Source organism: Gossypium hirsutum, chromosome A01, assembly GCF_007990345.1.
Source record: "Gossypium hirsutum isolate 1008001.06 chromosome A01, Gossypium_hirsutum_v2.1, whole genome shotgun sequence".
Lineage (NCBI taxonomy): Eukaryota > Viridiplantae > Streptophyta > Magnoliopsida > Malvales > Malvaceae > Gossypium > Gossypium hirsutum.
The window spans coordinates 11289713-11308703 of NC_053424.1; the positions used below are offsets into that span (position 1 = coordinate 11289713).

The 18991-nt window shown below is 32.7% G+C and overlaps 1 protein-coding gene across 1 annotated transcript; it reads right to left on the minus strand.

Annotated features, from left to right (window-relative positions):
• On the minus strand, window positions 1-1407 carry LOC107917285 (aspartic proteinase nepenthesin-1). Its single transcript, XM_016846654.1, has one exon. It carries the CDS (start codon window positions 1405-1407, stop codon window positions 1-3), a length of 1407 nt encoding a protein of 468 aa, XP_016702143.1.
• Window positions 1408-18991: the final 17584 nt, after the last annotated feature.

An 18991-nucleotide genomic window follows, 5' to 3' on the forward strand; every position in this document is an offset into this window, starting at 1 on the left:
TCATGGGAAATGATCATTAGCACAGGTCTCGGTAATCCATTGGAATCCACCACCGTTCATATCATATATGATACGCACGTTTTGTTGCTGCCATGCTCCTAATATAGTTTTCGATGATTTAAACAATGCCACACAAAAATACCCTTCCCCTTCCTCTTCCTCGTCGGCGAAGTAGTGCATATATTTTCCATCTATGAAATAGTCCCCACCCTCGAAATGTAGGGTCATTGTCACGAAATCTCTAAATCCAGCCTTGTTATAGTAACATAGCTCAAACTTTTCTTCCACTTGGCCGCCCTTTCTTCGGAATTTTTTCTTGTCATAATAAGCTTGAAACGCTGCCATCACTTCCTTGTATGCATTGCGTCCTACGGTGTTTTCATCAATGGTGCTAACCACAGTCCCTGAGTCTATGAGTGAACCACCTGAGCCATCTTGCCTAAGCTCGAACATTCCAGGTATTGACTCGAACCCCATTTTCTGGAATCCGACACTGATATCTAACAATTCAACGTAGTAATGGTTACGACCGGGGTACAGTATGAAGTCGGTATATTGAAGATTTCCTACAGGTAGGGGGATATCGTCTCCGAACCTCAGGATAGTCGGTTGCCTCAATACATCATGGAAAGGGACTAAGCAATATGAGAATCGATTCTCAATGATGTGTCTCTTGGCTAACTGGCTTGCTAGTCCATCTGGTCCCCTGCTTAATCCTAGAATTCCCGAAACCTGACCATTCGCAAAATCAATATTTGGGTTGTCATTGGAGCATCCGAATATCATATCATTAATCACTGTAGTGTGGACGGTATCAACAGGAAACTGGATTGCTTCGAAAGATGCAACACCTTTGGTTCTAGGTGAATTACGCCGAGATGTAGCACCATATTGTATGTTGTAGACACATTCGTTATTATAACACCTGAACCGATTGTTTTCGCCTTGACAAAGTTCATGAGTGCATGGAAGTTTGCTGTAGCTCGTGGAAGTTCGAGAATCGTAAATGGGGACCTTCTGCGGATAGCATTGTATGCAAGGCTCACACTGTGTCCAAATCAGACTACTTCCTGTATCCATCAGCAACTTCACCGGATGGAGCTGGCTTCCGATTTTAAACTCGACCACATATGCATAACTCTCAGGAACACGACCTATAGGTAAACGTACTAGGACATTATCCTCTGATTGATTGAGACTCGGAAAAGAATTGAAATTTTGAGCTCTAACTGAAAGTTGCACCAATCTTCTTATTCTTTGGAATGTAGTGAGGTTTCCAGGGAACAATAAGTCCCTTCGGATGAGCTTCATGCTTAGGCCAGTAGGTTTGGAAGTTGCAGAAGAGGCTTGAAAAGAAGCTATGAAGAAGAGTAGTATAGCAACGGTGAAAACGGGGATTCGAGCCATTTTTGAGTTTCACAATGAGACTGCAAGTGATATTTTCAAGCCATATTGTACGCAAATTTATCTCACATTGAATATTTTCTTATTATTTCGCTAGGCCGGCACATAGTAATCAACAATCAGCTATATTTGCAGTATATCATTTATTCTTTTTTAAATCCATTTCTTGATTACAAGGAATGGATTAGCTATACTAGAAAAGAATATTTTATTTCAAGCTAATTTAGCAGCGCACAATGACTTTAAACATGGTTTCATCCAGGCTTCAAGCTTTATCTGGTTTATCAACAATATTTCACAATTTAAGATTCTTAGTTATTTTTTAACATGCATTGGTGCATGTCACATTAACGATTCAATGTTCTTACATTGATAAAATCTTGTACTGAATACATATTTCTCATCTTAATTTGCAGGGCTCTCTTTGTTATTGAAATCCAATTTAATGGTTTTTGCAGCCATTGTATATTTAGACATGAGTATAAAGTAATTGAACATATACATGTTGGACATATATCAGTGCCCGACCCTCATTGGTAACATAGAGTCTGATAGTGTTGAGTTTCTTTAGAAACTTCAACATATTCAAATATTTATCTTTAAATCTAAAATTCCATAATCATTATTCTTCCTTTACAGCATATTAAATACTAACAAAGATTAATAATCATCTCAAAACTAAGGAAAGACTAATTGTCTAACACTATTGCAGATGTAACAAATGTATCCAAAATGTGAAAGCTGAAGCCACTTAAACCAATCAACATTTCTCTACTCTAAGACTGTGTTATTAGTACAATAATAAAACCCACATCAAATTCTATCATCAACTTAACTAGTGGTCACTAAAATATTTAGTTTCAAAAACTTTAGTGATTAAATCAAAATTCTTTTATAATTAAGTGATCAAAACAAAAACACTTATAATTGAGTGATTCATACTGGTCACATAATCCAACCATTTCAGACTTAAACACAATGACTAAAACACGAAAATAGATAATTAAGTAATCAAATTGAAAATTTTCATTGTTCAGTGACCACAATAGAAACTAGTGAATAGTTAAGTGACTAATTATGTAACACCTCAAACCCGACCTAGACGTTAAGACCAAGTCTGAAGAGTTACATTTACGTTATTAGGGAAAAAAATCAACTTTTATAAACACAGTTAAAAACCATCTGACAGATTATAACAATCCTAAAACCCAGTCGATAGTTCAACAATCTTAGAAAGTCATAATACGAAGGAATACTGAAATTACTGTTAATATAAATAAAGGGTGATAAAGCAGATTGACCGAGCTTCCATTACGCCGACCCGATCAAGACTGTGAGTTACCTGTAATTCAGTCAACAACAAAATGAGTCGAGAACTCAATATTTAACAAATATGAATTCAATTAGAAGTATAACTATAATAGTAAATTCCTAAACTCATGTTCAAATCAGAAGCAGAGGATATTCCTTACGGTTTTAACAAATCAGATGAATAGTAGAACAATTCAAGTTCAGATACAGAACAGATCAGAAACAGATGCAGTTTTTCCTACCCCATTCACTACACATAATCTTCAACCAACCCAACACATCGGTAAGGGAATTTAATACCCATCCAACCCTACATACCACATAGTGTTGGTCCGACACATTCAACATGATTGCAAACTAGCTGCCAGATCAATTTGTGATAAAACACTAGATTCATATATAAATTGTGGCTTAGTTACTAAACCAGAACATATCACTTCCCCTTCATACAGTTCCCACCCAATGCAAGTGCAGATTATGGACATTAGATATCAAGAACATACACACAATTATTCAGGTACAGTTCATAGTTAGATAGTACAAATCAATACCATTAACAGTCATCACAATCAGTATACGTTATATGGTCGATTAATCGGTCTCAGATCATTAGATAGCAACTTATACGGTTTAATGCAGATTATATGTACACTACGGAAGGCCTACGTTCGTATTAGATGACGATTACAACCACAGGGATAAATCTCATTTCTGACCCACATGCCCGTGTGGTTTCACACGGCCTAAACGACTGGCTTGCATGGCTCCACACGGCTTGGCACACACATGTATGCTTGTCCGTATGTCTCACACAGCCTGACACATGATGGTGTCGTCTGCCTGCATGGTCCTAAATCGCAAATAGTGAGTCACACAGCTTAGACACACGCTCGTGCCTCTGGCCCGTGTGGTCCTTAATGACAAACAGTGAGTCACATAACCGTGTGACTTACACAACCTACCACACGGTCATGTGGCATCGACAGTTATGGTTTCTAATGTCCGGATTTTGCAAATAGTAGGGTTTTTGGTACACACCTGATGTAGATTTTGACGTAGGAGCAACACAGTGGAACCTTGAACCCTAAAGCGACCATCCAATAACCAATTCAACAATTATTCTCAACAAATCACAAGAATTAATGCACAGAATTAATGCACAAGCTAACTCTTAAGTCGAAAAACATCGACACAACCTGCTCACTCGAATTTCAACACTCACCTCGCACATGATCACAAAAAATAGAACTAACGTATTGGTGAAAGATTCCCGCAAGATCCTTGCCTAAAAGGGAGTTAAATGTACGCTTAAAACAGGGAATTCAAGTAACAAAACAATTTCAACCAAAGAACAAAAACAACCAAAACTAGCAGAAACGAAAAGAATTTACAATAGAACTTACACAGAGATCCTCCAACGACACAACAAACAACATAAGACCCTCAACCAGTCTCGGTAGCCACTTTATAGATTAGTCAAAAAGAAAAATAAAAGGAATTAATAACGTAAAGAAAGAGAGGAGAATGGGAAAAGGAAAACTAAGAGAGGGAAACATTAAATTCTATTTTAACTATCGATAAGTGCATACATCAAGACTCAAGCACAAGACCACTGACACAAATAAATACTTAACCATCAAACTAGCAAGCTCATTCTTTACACCAATTCACACAAAATTAAACTTATGTTGTTAATTCCAAGATAGAGGTTAACTTAGAATAAAATAGCAAAATCTTCCAAAGATGCAACTCGAACCCCTAACCCCGAACACATAATCAAAGCACATAACCATAGATATAGAGATTTAATTATAACAAAATTCAATAGTCAGACATTCAAATTTTTGAGGCATTACAAATTAGGAAGTTTACCCAAAAATATATTTTTTAAATGATAAATAATTGATACCATAACTCAATCCATCTCAACCTCCCTTGCTTGATTGGCCCCGCCCATGGCCACGCCTCTCTTGCCTTGCTTGCTCCACCCACAACTCAACGCAGATGCCACATCTCGTTTACAGCTAAAACGAGGCTGTTGTTGATGATGAAATTTCATTAATAGTGGGACATTGGATGTTTGGACTTAAACCTAGTATCTCTACGTAAGTTCTTTGTTTCATCTTTTTTATTTAAAGTGGAAAGCATTTAGATTTTTGGCTATATTCATATGCGGTTAAAAAACCTTTAAGCTATGTTTTTTCTTTCAAGCTGTAGTTAAATATTTTAATTTAATCCTCACTATAAATTATAAATATAGTTTTGTTAATACAGTTTCTGGTTGGCTGAAATAAGGAGGAAGAAGATGTTCTGGTGAAGAGGAAAATAAGAGGTATCGTCTCTCAGGAGCCCCCCTTAAGTTCTTTAGAAATATATATCAGATGGCTTCTTCCAGGTCGAATCCCGAGTCGGATTTCGAGTTGGGCTAAAATATATTTTATTATATTTTTGTTGATTTATGATCGTAACATTCTACATACAAGATTTTCAAAATTTATGGATTACAGTACAATTCGTGGTATTCTACAATACAGTTTGTAGTATTTTACAACACAGTTCATTTCTTTAACCATTTCTCAAATAGCCTTTTAACTTATATACCAAACTATCAGACAACAGAGTGAACTTAGTAAAGTTTCGAGTTAAAACTTACATAGTAAGCCCTCAATTACATGTTCCATGCATGTAAAATTATCTCAAAAAAATCACTTTATAACTCTTGTTCGACAAGATGGGGAACAAATTGTTATACAATTATTATAAAATATATTTTACCTGACTCAGAAAAAAATCACCTTATATATATTTCTAAAGACCCTCTCGAGAGGAACTCTTGAGAGACGATACCTTTTATTTTCCTCTTCACCAGAACATATTTTTTGCCCCTCCATCCAATTAGAAACTGTATCAATAAGTTTAATCATTACTCTCCTATTACTTGCTACTTTTAGTTTATTTTTGTTTGAGTTTTATTTACTTTTTTTTAATATTTGCTTTATTTTTATTTTTTTGTGTCATATTAGTTTTTTTTTCCTCTTTAGTTTTTCTAATTACCTTTTTCACGAATATAGTATTGAGAATTAAATAAAGAAATAAAGAAATATCAAAATTTGTGTACATAGATGTAACTATGGTTTTTATTTTAGTTATTTTACTATTTATGTAATTATGCCTCCTTTAATTACTAGTGTAATAATATAGGACAAGACTTATTTAATATATACTATAATAGTTAGATATACAATAAATAATAATTAATATAAATTTAAACTTAAAATTAGAACGTTGAGTAAAAATTTTTGTAAAAAAAAAGATTTCTTCAAAAATAAGTAAAAGTTTATCTTTTTTTCGGAAACAAATAATGTGAATAATTAAAAATTACCAATTGAAGTTAATTTATAGTTAACTCTAACGCTAAAACGTGGTGAAAAAAATAATACTCCTAACAAACATTACATTAGTGTTGTTGATGTTGAGTATATGTTATTACAATTGTGTATAGGTTGCATTCATGAAATATATACGAGCAACTAGTTTTCAAAATAACGAGGCAATGTCTTTGAATTAACTTAATCAATGATCCATTCGTTGCATTGGATAAGAGTTCAGCAATGCTTATTTGTGACGGGATACCCTTTTTCTGAATCGAGTGAATCTATTAATTTTAATTATAAAATTTGAGTTCTCAATATTTTGACACTAAAAAATATTGAAAGTCATTTTATTTTGGAAAATTTATCTCACCCGGAAAATAAAAAGTGTTTTGTTATTTGTAATTAATTCAAGATTCATATTTTTAATATTTAGAATTTTTTTTATAACGCGCAACTAATGGGTTGTTAATTATAGATGTGGTAAGGTGCTCTAACTTTGTTTGCACATAACTAACTCATGAACTTAATTTTCTCTAAATTTTAAGGTATTCTTAAAAGTTAATTTTCTTTGAATTTCAACACATAGTATCACACCTAACTAAAAAAAAATCGATAATAACTTCTATTTTTTATATTTTCTAAAATAGAAAAATTTCATTTTTTCTAAATTTTAATTAAAACTAAACATAATAATGTTATTATAAATTAATAATACTAATCCATCATAGCAAAACCAAACTTATTGCTAAATTTTTAATGATTTTGGAAGGCAGGCTTTGTATTACAGTTAGATTATCTGTTTGGATGTTGGATTATTCAAAACTTAATTAAAATGCATGAAAATAATTTTTAAAAAATAAACACCAATCATGCATAGACCGTTGAAGCACATTATATTTGTGTACCACCTAATTATCACATATTTTATCTTCTATGCAAGTAGATATATGTCTTTTTATCAATTATTAAAAGTTGTACTTAAAAAAACTACCAAAAAAAAAGAAGTTGTAGTAATCAAATTAATAATTATTATAATCACATCAATCCTTTTTAATTTATATCTTTTTCAAATGCTTTTGAGACATCAAAGGATAATAAATATTTAATTATTTTTTACTTGATATTTTTTCAAATATACTTGGGATCAGGGGTGAAGTTAGGGGTTGACAGAAGCCTCAGCCTCCTTAAAATGAAAAGTTTTCCATTTAAGTCACTTTATAATTTATGAAATTTTAAATTAGTAATGATAAAATTATATTTTGACACCATAATAAAAATTTAATTTGATCATTTGAAAATTATAAACATAGTAATGGTAAAATTACATTTTTATTATTATAAAAATATACAATTTAATTTCGGCACCAAAAAAAAGTTTTCTGACTTCTCCCCTACTTGGGATATTGGAGGATAATTAAATTTAATGTAAAATAGACTTCGAGTTTGTTGTTGAGTTACTCCTAGTCCACCCACAACATTCTCACTCTACTCTCAAGGTCCATTGTCCTCTGGTCTGTCACATGAATGTGGTCTTCCACGATGGCTAGGTTTGTAAGGAGTAAGTTTCTCTAGAAAAGATTTGTTAAGGTTCACGAGTTCCCGATGTTGGCACAATTCATTTTCTACGTTCTGTATTTCGTTTTTGACTTGAGCAAGCCTTGTTGTATCTGTAATAGTAGCCTTACATGCTATTACTCAATTTCTTTTATTTGAATTTGATGAAGTGAAAACACTTATCGAACATCCTTTTATAGAATGATAAAAGTAATCCCACGATACGGCATGAATTGGATAACTTAATAGTTTTCTTTTATAACAAGCCATTATATTAAAACATTTAGTTGGTTACCAATTTTAGTTTGGGACTGTGATACCAACACCCAACACCCAATTTTAGTTAAGGAGTAGGATACAAACAAAGAATACTACACATGAGAAATTCAAGGATTAGAATAATTAAGTAACTATAATGTAATGTAACAGATACATTTATCCAAAAAAAGATTGTTAAAGATTCTTTTTTATTTTTGAAAAATAACTGAATATCAAGAATGGTTTTTTGAAAAAAGTGGAGGGAGCTAATATAAGCAAACTGGGTGATATTAAAATATAGTATTGTAATGATTAGCACAAATTATGGCAATGAGTTGCTTTTATATCGTCCTTTTTGAAATTAAGAGGCATGATGAAAGGGAATGCTTTTATCTAGTTTTGATGGGTATTTTGAGGTTGCTTCAAAAATTGCTAAGAAATGCAATATTTTTGGACAATGTTTCTTCCTTACTGGAGTGTTGGTTGTGTGGCAACGAGTTGTTGCTTTCCACGTTCGTAATTAATCTAGACCTACGATATTTTGGTAAATATTTTTTAAATCTATTATCTTTATAGAATTTTAAATATTCTTTATCCAAAAATAATAATAACAGTTCTCCTAATTTTTCTCAAGTATTTTTTTTATCAATAAGAGTAACATCTCCGTTAAAAGATGGTTTATTAAAAAAAACCCTAATATTAGGGTAGGTAGTCAATATCGTATTGTTGGAGGTATTTTTTTTTTTTTAGTATTGGCATGTATTGGTATTGGTCTATTTCAATGTACCATTTTAGATTTATCACTATTTTTTAAAAAATTATATATTTATATAAAGAATATTTATAAATATCTGATAACATGTTTATTTTGCATGTAACACCCCCAACCCTTTTTCGACATCGGAATAGGATTACGGAGCATTACTGGTTACTACAATTTATATCACGAATCATATAAAATTAATCATTATAAAGTTCAGTAATTTATCTTATTGACTCATAAACGAACATTCGGGGCCTAATGAAAATATTAGAAATAAATTGAGACCTAAACAGAAGTTTATAAAATTTTCTTTAATGAACAGTACCACACGCCCGTGTGGTTTCGAGACAAGCCCGTGTTGTCACCCGTTGACTCACACTAGAACTAGGTACCACGTCACACGCCCGTGTGCTTAGCCCGTGTGAATTTATTTTCAATTCGAACCTAGTTCAGTTTTCACACGGCCAGACACATGTCCGTGTACTGTGGCCGTATGCTTCACACGGCTGAGACACACGCCCGTATCTCTACCCGTGTGGCCATACCTGGGCATTCTGTTTTCATTATTTAAGATGATAATATGTCAATCAATAACAATATAATTTCAGTACAATAACACAGTCATTCAATTGTCCAGTACAGTAAATTTATCCCTATTAACATAATTCGGACTTTGGCGGATACACAGATCCAACCAACACACCAGTACCGCACATTGTGCCTCATCGACTTTGCCGAAGTAAATAGTAGCAGTACGGTACATAGTACCTCATCAGATTAAACCGAAGCATCGGAAACATTACGACACACGAAGTGCCTCATCGATACAAAGTCCTCATCGACTCAAGGTCGAAGTATCCCTGTACACTTCCAATCCTATAGCATGCCAATTATATCCAACCTAGCCCGACACTATTAATAGGGTATTCATTTCACTTTAATTTTCAGATAACAATCAATATACATTTCAGTTTAGATATTCACAACTCAATCAATTCAATACAATAAAACAATAGTTACCTCTATACCACTTACCATATATATATAATAAATGCAAAAATAATTATTAAGTTTGGTTTATAGAAATACAAACAGTAATTTTTTTCAAATTACTCCTCGTCAACTTTCTCTTTTCCTTTCTTTGTCGATGTCTCCGGTACTACGTTAGCTACAGAAATTAAACAATTTATACTATTAATACAATAACAATTCACAATGAATAATTGAATTTTTATTTAATCCATACCTAAATTTTTAATTTAATGCTAATTAACACATTTTTTTTATCACTCAATTTCATACTTCATTTCTATTCAATTTCCTATCATATTCTCCTTAAACATTGAATATTCATGGTAAAACACTAGTTTCAAGTTTCTTTCAATTTAGTCCCTCAAACATAAAACTTATAGCTTCTTTTACAATTTAATCCTTTAATCAATTCTAACTTGAAATTTATTCAATTAAATCCCTAATTCAACAACTTGTTCAACATAACCCATGTCTAAAAATCATCTAACTTTCAAAATTTCCACTTACATCAAGTAATATCTGTCTCTAGGACTCCAAAAACATCAAAAATATAAAGAAAGGGACTTAATTGACTTACCAAATTAAGCTTGAAGCTTCAAATCCCTAATTTTCCCTTTTTCTTCTCTTTCTCCTATTTCGTTTTCACTTCCTGTTCTTTTTCTTTATTTTTTATTTCTTTATTTCTTTTATATTTTATTATATACTTTATTTTATTATTACATTACATTATATTATTATGTTATTATATTAATTTCTTAAATACTAAGTATAAAATATATGCATATTATACATACAAATGGAATAATATTTTTCATACATTTGGCACTTTTCCTTTTTATGGGTTATTTACTAATTTAGCCCTTCAATTTTCTTTAGTCTATAATTAAACTTTTACACTATATTCAATCTAGTCCTTACACTAAATTAACCTTAATTCAAGCTAATTCACCTAACCAAAATCTAATTAATCACTCAACTAACATTAGAAATATTTACGAACCCAATTTTTTGAAACAATAGGCCAGAAACTTGATTTTTGATACCCACAAATTTTGGGTCATTACATTTCTCTTCCCCTTAATAAATTTCGTCCTCGAAATTTACCTGAAAAAGATAGGGGTATTGGGATCTCATTATATCTTTTGGTTCCCATGTTACTTCTTCAATATTATGACTTTTCCATAATAGTTTCACTAAGGGAACCCATTTGTTACACAATTCCTTTACCTCTCGAGATAATATTTTAACTGGTTCATCTTCATATGATAAATTAGGTCTAATTTCAATATCCTCCGTAGAAATAATATGAGAAGGATCTGATCGATACCTTCTAAGCATTGAAACATGAAAAACATCATGAATCTTCTTTAATTCCAGAAGTAAAGCCAATCGATAGGCAACCGGCCCAACTCTTTCCACAACCTCGTATGGTCCGATATACCGTGGACTTAATTTACCTTTCCGATCAAATCTTAGAATTTTCTTCCAAGGAGAAACTTTGAGAAATACTTTGTCTCCAACTGAATATTCAATGTCCCGACGTTTCAAATCTGTATATGATTTCTGCCTGTAAAAAGCTGCTTTCAGTCTTTCTCGAATCTTCTTGACAGTACCCTCTGTTTCTTGAATCAATTCTGGTCCAATCACTTTCTTCTTATTCAATTATGTCCAACACACTGGTGACCGACATCTTTGACCATATAAAGCTTCATACGGTACCATTTGAATACTTGATTGGAAACTATTATTATATACAAATTCAACTAATAGTAAAGAGCATTCCCAACCTGATTCAAAATCAATGATACAAGCTCGGAGCATATCTTCTAAAATCTGGATAACTCTTTTTGACTGTCCATCGGTCTTTGGATGAAAAGCTGTAATAAAATGTAATCGAGTACCAAGAGACTCATGTAACTGTTTCCAAAATCTCGATGTAAACCGTGGATCTCGGTATGAAATTATCGATACAGGAATACCATGCAGTCTCACAATTTTTCAGATGTATGTTTCTCCAAGTTTCTGGAGTGACCAATTCGTTCTGACTGCTACAAAATAAGTTGATTTTGTAAATCGATCAACAATCACCCAAATAACATTTTTCTTACTTGATGACAATGGTAACCCTGCTACAAAATCCATTGTGATGCAATCCTATTTCCATTCAGGAATGTTAATAGGCTGAAGTAAACCAGTCGGAACCTGATGCTCGGCTTTAACTCATTGACAAGTCAAACATTTAGCCACAAACTCCACTATGTCCCTATTCATACCTGGCCACTAATACAGTTCTCGTAAATCTCAGTACATTTTTGTTCCTCCAAGATATAATGCAAAAGAACTGTCATGTGCTTCTCGAAGTATCAACTCTTTCAATTCTGAAACATTCGGAAAACAAATTCGATCACGAAATCTCAGACAATCATATTTATCAATGCTGAAATTCTCTGATATACCACTCTGAACCATTTCTTTTCTCTTTATTAGCTTGTCATCTTCTAACTGAGCTGACTTGATTTGTTCAAACATCACTGGTTTAATTCTTAATTCAGCCAATAAGCCTCCATTATCACTAATACTAAGCTGTGCAAACATCTCTTGCAATTCAATTACAACTTTTCTACTCAATGCATCAGCTACCACATTAGCTTTACCAAGATGATAGTCAATAGCACAATAATAATCTTTTAAAAGTTCTATCCACTGACGTTGTCTCAAATTCAACTCTTTCTGTGATAGAAGATACTTGAGACTTTTATGATTAGTGTAGATGTAGTATTTCTTACTGTACAAATAATGTCTCCAGATCTTCAGAGCAAAAACCACAGCTGCTAGCTCCAAATCGTGAGTTGGATAATTACATTCATGTTGTTTCAATTGTCGTGAAGCATAAGCTACCACTTTCCTACTTTGCATCAATACACATCCAAGACAATTCAAAGAAGTATCAATATACACAATAAAATCTTTTCCTGACTACGGTAAAGTCCACACTGGTGCTTCTGTTAACATCTGCTTCAATGTTTCAAAGCTTTTCTGACACTACTCATTCCAAACAAATAGAACATTCTTTTGTAATAACTTTGTCAATGGCAAGGCTATTTTTGAAAATCCATTCACAAACCTTCGATAATACCCAGTCAATCCAAGGAAACTACGTACCTCTGACACATTTTTAGGAGTTTTCCACTGCACAATTGCTTCAATTTTCTTTGGGTCCACTATAATTCCATCTGCTGATACCACATGACCAAGAAATACTACCTTTGACAACCAAAATTCATATTTACTCAATTTCCCATACAATTTTTTTTCTCGTAACGTTTGCAAAATAATTCGAAGATGCTAATCATGTTTAGATTCAAACTTTGAATATTCCAAAATGTCATCAATAAAGACTAATACAAATTTATCTGAGTACGGCTGAAATATCCGATTCATAAGATCTATAAAAGCAGCCGGAGCATTTGTTAACCCAAATTGCATCACCAAGAATTCATAATGCCCATACCGAGTTCGAAACGCTATCTTTAGTACGTCGCTTTCTTTCACCTTTAATTGATAATAGTCCAATCTTAAATCAATCTTCGAAAATACAGAAGCTAATTTTAATTGATCAAACAAATCATCAATACGAGGTAACGAATATTTATTCTTAACGGCCACCTTGTTCAACTGTCAGTAGTCAATACATAACCACTCGAACCATCTTTCTTCTTAACAAATAACACTGGAGCTCCCCACGGGGATGTACTAGGTCGTATAAAACCTCGATCCAATAAATTTTGTAGTTATACCTTCAACTCCTTCAACTCAGTTGGTGACATACGATATGGAGGTATCGACACTGGATTTGTACCCTGGTATACTTCAATCACAAATTCAACTTCCCGATCAGAAGGTAATCCAAGTAATTCTTCAGGGAATACGTCAGGAAATTCACATATAGTTCGGATTTTACTACATTTACCTTTTACCGAATCTAAATTAATAACATATACTAAGAAAGCATCACAACCTTGATAAAAAAGCTTACGAGCTTTAATTACCGAGATTATACAAACTGATCCACTGGTTCGAATATCATTTGCTTCAATCTGATCACTGCTTTCATTTTAAACAGTAAAATTCTTTTTATAACAATCTAATATTACTCCATGTTCTGATAGCCAGTCTATACCCAGTAAAATGTCAAAGTCACCAAATGGCATAATCAATAAATCAACAGGAAAAGTTCTATCTTAAATTATTAATGGACTTCTTCGACATATTTGATTCACTAACATTGTTTGCCCCAGAAGACTAGACAGCTCCACTATTACTCTAGACAGTTCCAGTTTTAATTTTCCCATCTCAACTAGTTTTGTATTAACATAAGAATGTGACGACCCCAGATATATTAAAGCATAAATAGGTTCTGAATATAATAGAAATAGACCTGTCACAACATCCTGTGCATCTCCTTCTTCTCGAGTTCTTACAACATATACTCGAGTTGGAACTCTAACTTTCGATTGTTGAGTGGCAACTTCACTTGTTCTTCTGGCACCTCCTCTACTGACTGAACCACCTCTGCTTGACCCTCGACCTTTAGAAGTAGATTCAGATCTCTATGATACCGTTGGTGCTACAGTGTTTTACAAAATGATCAGTGGATCCATATCGGAAACAACCTCCTGTTAATCTCTAGCACTCACCCCAATGTTTATTCCCACAATGTTGACATTCTAGAATTTCAGTATTCCTAGATGGCCCTCTGATACTACTAGTGGAAACTGTCGTCTATCTACCACGATTTCTGTCATTTCTATCTAATTTAAAACCAAATCTTCCACTGCTTTGAAATTTATTTGATCTCTTAGGTTGTGGATTAGAATTTGTAGTTCCAAGACGCTTTCCAAGTGAACGAGAAATTTCAGGCTTTTTGTCTAACCCCAATACTTGTTCAACCATTTTGGCTCTCTCAATTAAATCTACAAATTCAGTAATCCGTAGAGACACCAACTGTAATCGTAATTCATCATGCAGTCCTCATAAAAACCTTTTGCATCTATCAGCTTTAGTCGGTAAAAATTCAGTTGCATATCTACTCAATCTCAAAAACTTCCGTTCATAATCTGCTACAGACATTTCACATTGTTTCAGCATCAAGAACTTATGTTTTCTATCTTTCATATATAATTCTCTCAAATATTTCTTTTGAAACTCTCTTAGAAAGAATTCCCAAGTTATCTGTTCCTCCTGTACATGTTGAGTTATCGATTCCTATGTTACGCATGTGTTCGAAAAGTTTTGAATTAAATGAAATTTTATGGCCCGGTTTTCGTCTATGTGTATTGTTAAGTCTGGTAATGCCTCGTACTCTGTTCTGGTCTTAGATACGGGTAAGGGGTGTTACATCCTACCATACATACGTTTCTCCTTGTAACAAAGAAACAACACATAATAAACTTTCTTGTGGGGTATATTCAAGTTGCTTCAGTATTCTCTTTGTTGTTTCTATTCAATTTTCAGCTACAGACAGGTCAACTCCCTTCGATCCCAGAAATTTAGTAGCACCATTCTTTCACAACTCTTTAATTGAGGCTCGTCAAATTAGAGAGGTAGGAGTTATAGTAGGTATAGTTCCTACTGCTCTTTAGAGAGCATCAGCTATCACTCGAAGTATTTTTGTATTATCTCTTTCTCTAGTATCATGCCTTTCAACATTTGGCGGTTGATTACCTACCGGATTTACACTAGGTGTTGGAGATTCTGACTCACGATTCATCATCTTCACTATATATTTCTTGATCAGTTTCTTCAATATTTTCACCAGACATCTTTAACTATAAAACAGAAATAACAATAATTCAGTATATATATATCAGCATCCAATCCCAACTCAAATTTAACTCAACATGGCATGTACCTCTAGACCCAATTTCGAGCTCGATTTAGTACGAGAATCGACTAAACCTGAATAGCTTTGATACCACTAATTGTAACACCCTCTAACCCTTTTTCGACATCAGAATAGGATTATGGAGCATTACTGGTTACTACAATTTATATCATGAATCATATAAAATTAATCATTATAAAGTTCAGTAATTTATCTTATTGACTCATAAACCGACATTCGGGGCCCAATAAAGATATTAGAAATAAATTGAGACCTAAACAGAAGTTTATAAATTTTTCTTTAATGAACAGTACCATACGCCCGTGTGGTTTCGAGACACGCCCGTGTGTCTCTATGACATGCTCATGTTGTCACCCCGTGTGACTCATACGGCTATGACATGCCTGTGTCCTCTACCTATTTACTTCTTTGACTTGTTGCTCATGAATATACTAGTTTCACACGGCCAAGACACACGTCCGTGTGCTTAGCCCATACATAACCAAGACACACGTCCGTGTGCTTAGCCCATGTGGATTTATTTTAAATTCGAACTTAGTGCAGTTTTTACACAGCCAGGCATAAGCCTGTGAACTGTGGTCGTGTGCTTCACACGGCTGAAACACACGCTCGTGTCTTTGCCCGTGTGCCCATACTTGGGCATTCTATTTTCATTATTTAAGATGCAGGGGACATACGGTCTACTTACATGCCCGTGTAAGGGCCGTGTAACTCAGACGATCTAATTACACGCCCATGTGCCAAGCCGTGTGGACTCAAAATGAACCTTATAGTCTAAGTCTACCAACCCTGCAAATTTTAATAACAAGCAACTTAAAATCCAATCTTTCAACCAATCCATAACATGATTAAATACATCCATTTCACATTAATTTCATCAATGTTACGATCTAACTTGAATATATTAATAAGTGTTTAACATAGAACCTTCAGACAGTATACTTTGGTATCATTCAAAATCAATTCAAATTAAACTATGAAAAGACCATATTATATGGCATAGGTATTCATATATATATAAACCTTTATCATTCTTACACTAATAACATTCATACTCAAAATAACCTAAAAAGACAACCTAGGTACATGCCATTTCTCAAAATAAGATACATCACCAAGTATTTGAGTTCGGGCTTAGCTTGGATGATGAGTTGTTAGTCGCTTTCGTACCTAACCTGCACACGGAAACAAACTGAACGCTGAGTATACCTTCAGCGGTATTTCTATAAACCAACACTTAAAAAAAATATTAACACAAAATACATTTAAGCTATTAACTTCAAATCTAATAGCATTACTTATATTCAAAGTTCATTCTCAACAAAACATTCAGTTCAATAATATGTCAATCAATAACAGTATAATTTCAGTACAGTAGCACAGTCATTCAGTTGTCTAATACAGTAAATTTACCCCTATTAACATAATTTGAACTTTGGCGGATACACGGATCCAACCAACACACCAGTACCGCACATTGTGCCTCATCAACTTTGCCGAAGTAAACAGTAGCAATACGGTACATAGTACCTCATCGGATTAAACCGAAGCATCGAAAACATTACGACACACGAAGTGCCTCATCGAATCAAAGTCGAAGTAACAGTACGATACTATTAGTGCCTTATTGACTCAAGGTCGAAGTATCCCTGTACACTTCCAATCCTATGGCATGCCAGTTATATCCAACCTAGCCCGACACTATTAATAGGGTATTCATTTCACTTTAATTTTCAGATAACAATCAATATACATTTCAGTTTAGATATTCACAACTCAATCAATTCAATACAATAATAACAATACTTTCCTCTATACCACTTACCATATATATATAATAAATGCAAAAATAATTATTAAGTTTGGTTTATAGAAATACAAACCGTAATTTTTTTTCAGATTACTCCTCGTCAACTTTCTCTTTTCCTTTTTTTGTCGATGTTTCCGGTACTACATTAGGTACGGAAATTAAACAACTTATCAAATTAAGCTTAAAGCTTCAAATCCCAAATTTTCCCTTTTCTTTTCTTTCTCCTATTTCGTTTTCACTTCCTGTTCTTTTTCTTTGTTTTTATTTCTTTATCTCTTTTATATTTTATTATATACTTTATTTTATTATTACTTCACTTTATTTTATTATTACTTTATATTATATTAATTTCTTAAATACTAAGTATATAATATATACATATTATACATACACATGGAATAATATTTTCTATACATATGGCACTATTTCCTTTTATGGGTTATTTACTAATTTAGTCCCTTCAATTTTCTTTAGTCTATAATTAAAATTTTACATTATATTCAATCTAGTCCTTACACTAAATTAACCTTAATTCAAGCTAATTCACTTAGCCAAAATCTAATTAATCACTCCACTAACATTTGTAAATATTTCTAATAAATATTTACGAACCAAATTTTCTGAAACAATAGGCCAGAAATTTGATTTTCGATACCCACAAATTTCGGGTCATTACATTGCATGTTTATGTATTCAAATCAATTAATTCTTGAATTAATTCCTGCTAAATTGGTGATTTTATATTTAAATTCTGTCATAACGCAATTCGGATGATTTAAATAAAAAAATAAGCAAAAAATGACTAAATTGGGGCACAGGCAATAAAAGAGGGACCAAATAAAAAATTTTAATCAAATTTTTTACTTTGTAAAAATCATATTTAGAAAAAATCTTATATGAGTTTGATTTCATGTAATCGGTTATTAGGTGAGTTAGGTTAATTTTAGTATATGATATGTATATAAATACGGTGTATGTATTGTGGCCTTTGAAAAACACACTTGAATACACTAGAAATATAAAGCAGTTTATTTCTTTCATATGTTTGTAACCATTTTTCTTTCCTTTGAATAAGCGTTCTACCCAAATAACCAAATAATAATAATTAATTACATAAATACCTCTAATTTAAAAACAATCACCTAAATAACTTGAAATAAACAGTAAAATTGGGTTATGGGGACTAGATGGTTGACACCACTATTTTTCTATTAAAAAATAATTTTTGGGGTTTTGAACACTAGATGACCCACACTCATATATTTTTTTTCAAACCGTATCATACTGATATATATTTATATCAATATTTAAAAAAATATTTTGGGTGTTGGCACACTGATGACCGACACCCCTTTATCTGATTAAAAGAATAATTTTCATTTATTGTCAAGTGTCGGCCAATAAAGGCCCAATCTCACCCAACAAAAGGGGATGAGAATATTACAACATTAACCCTTCATTGTTTTCCATCTTTTTTTTATTGAGTAATGAGAATATTGCAACATTTTTAAAAATAATACAAGAAATGATTGTCAATATCCTTCAAATATAATATATATATACCATATAATATATATATC

Excerpts from the sequence above, each read along its gene's own strand:
- LOC107917285 (XM_016846654.1), bottom strand. The coding sequence starts at position 1,407 with ATGGCTCGAATCCCCGTTTTCACCGTTGCTATACTACTCTTCTTCATA.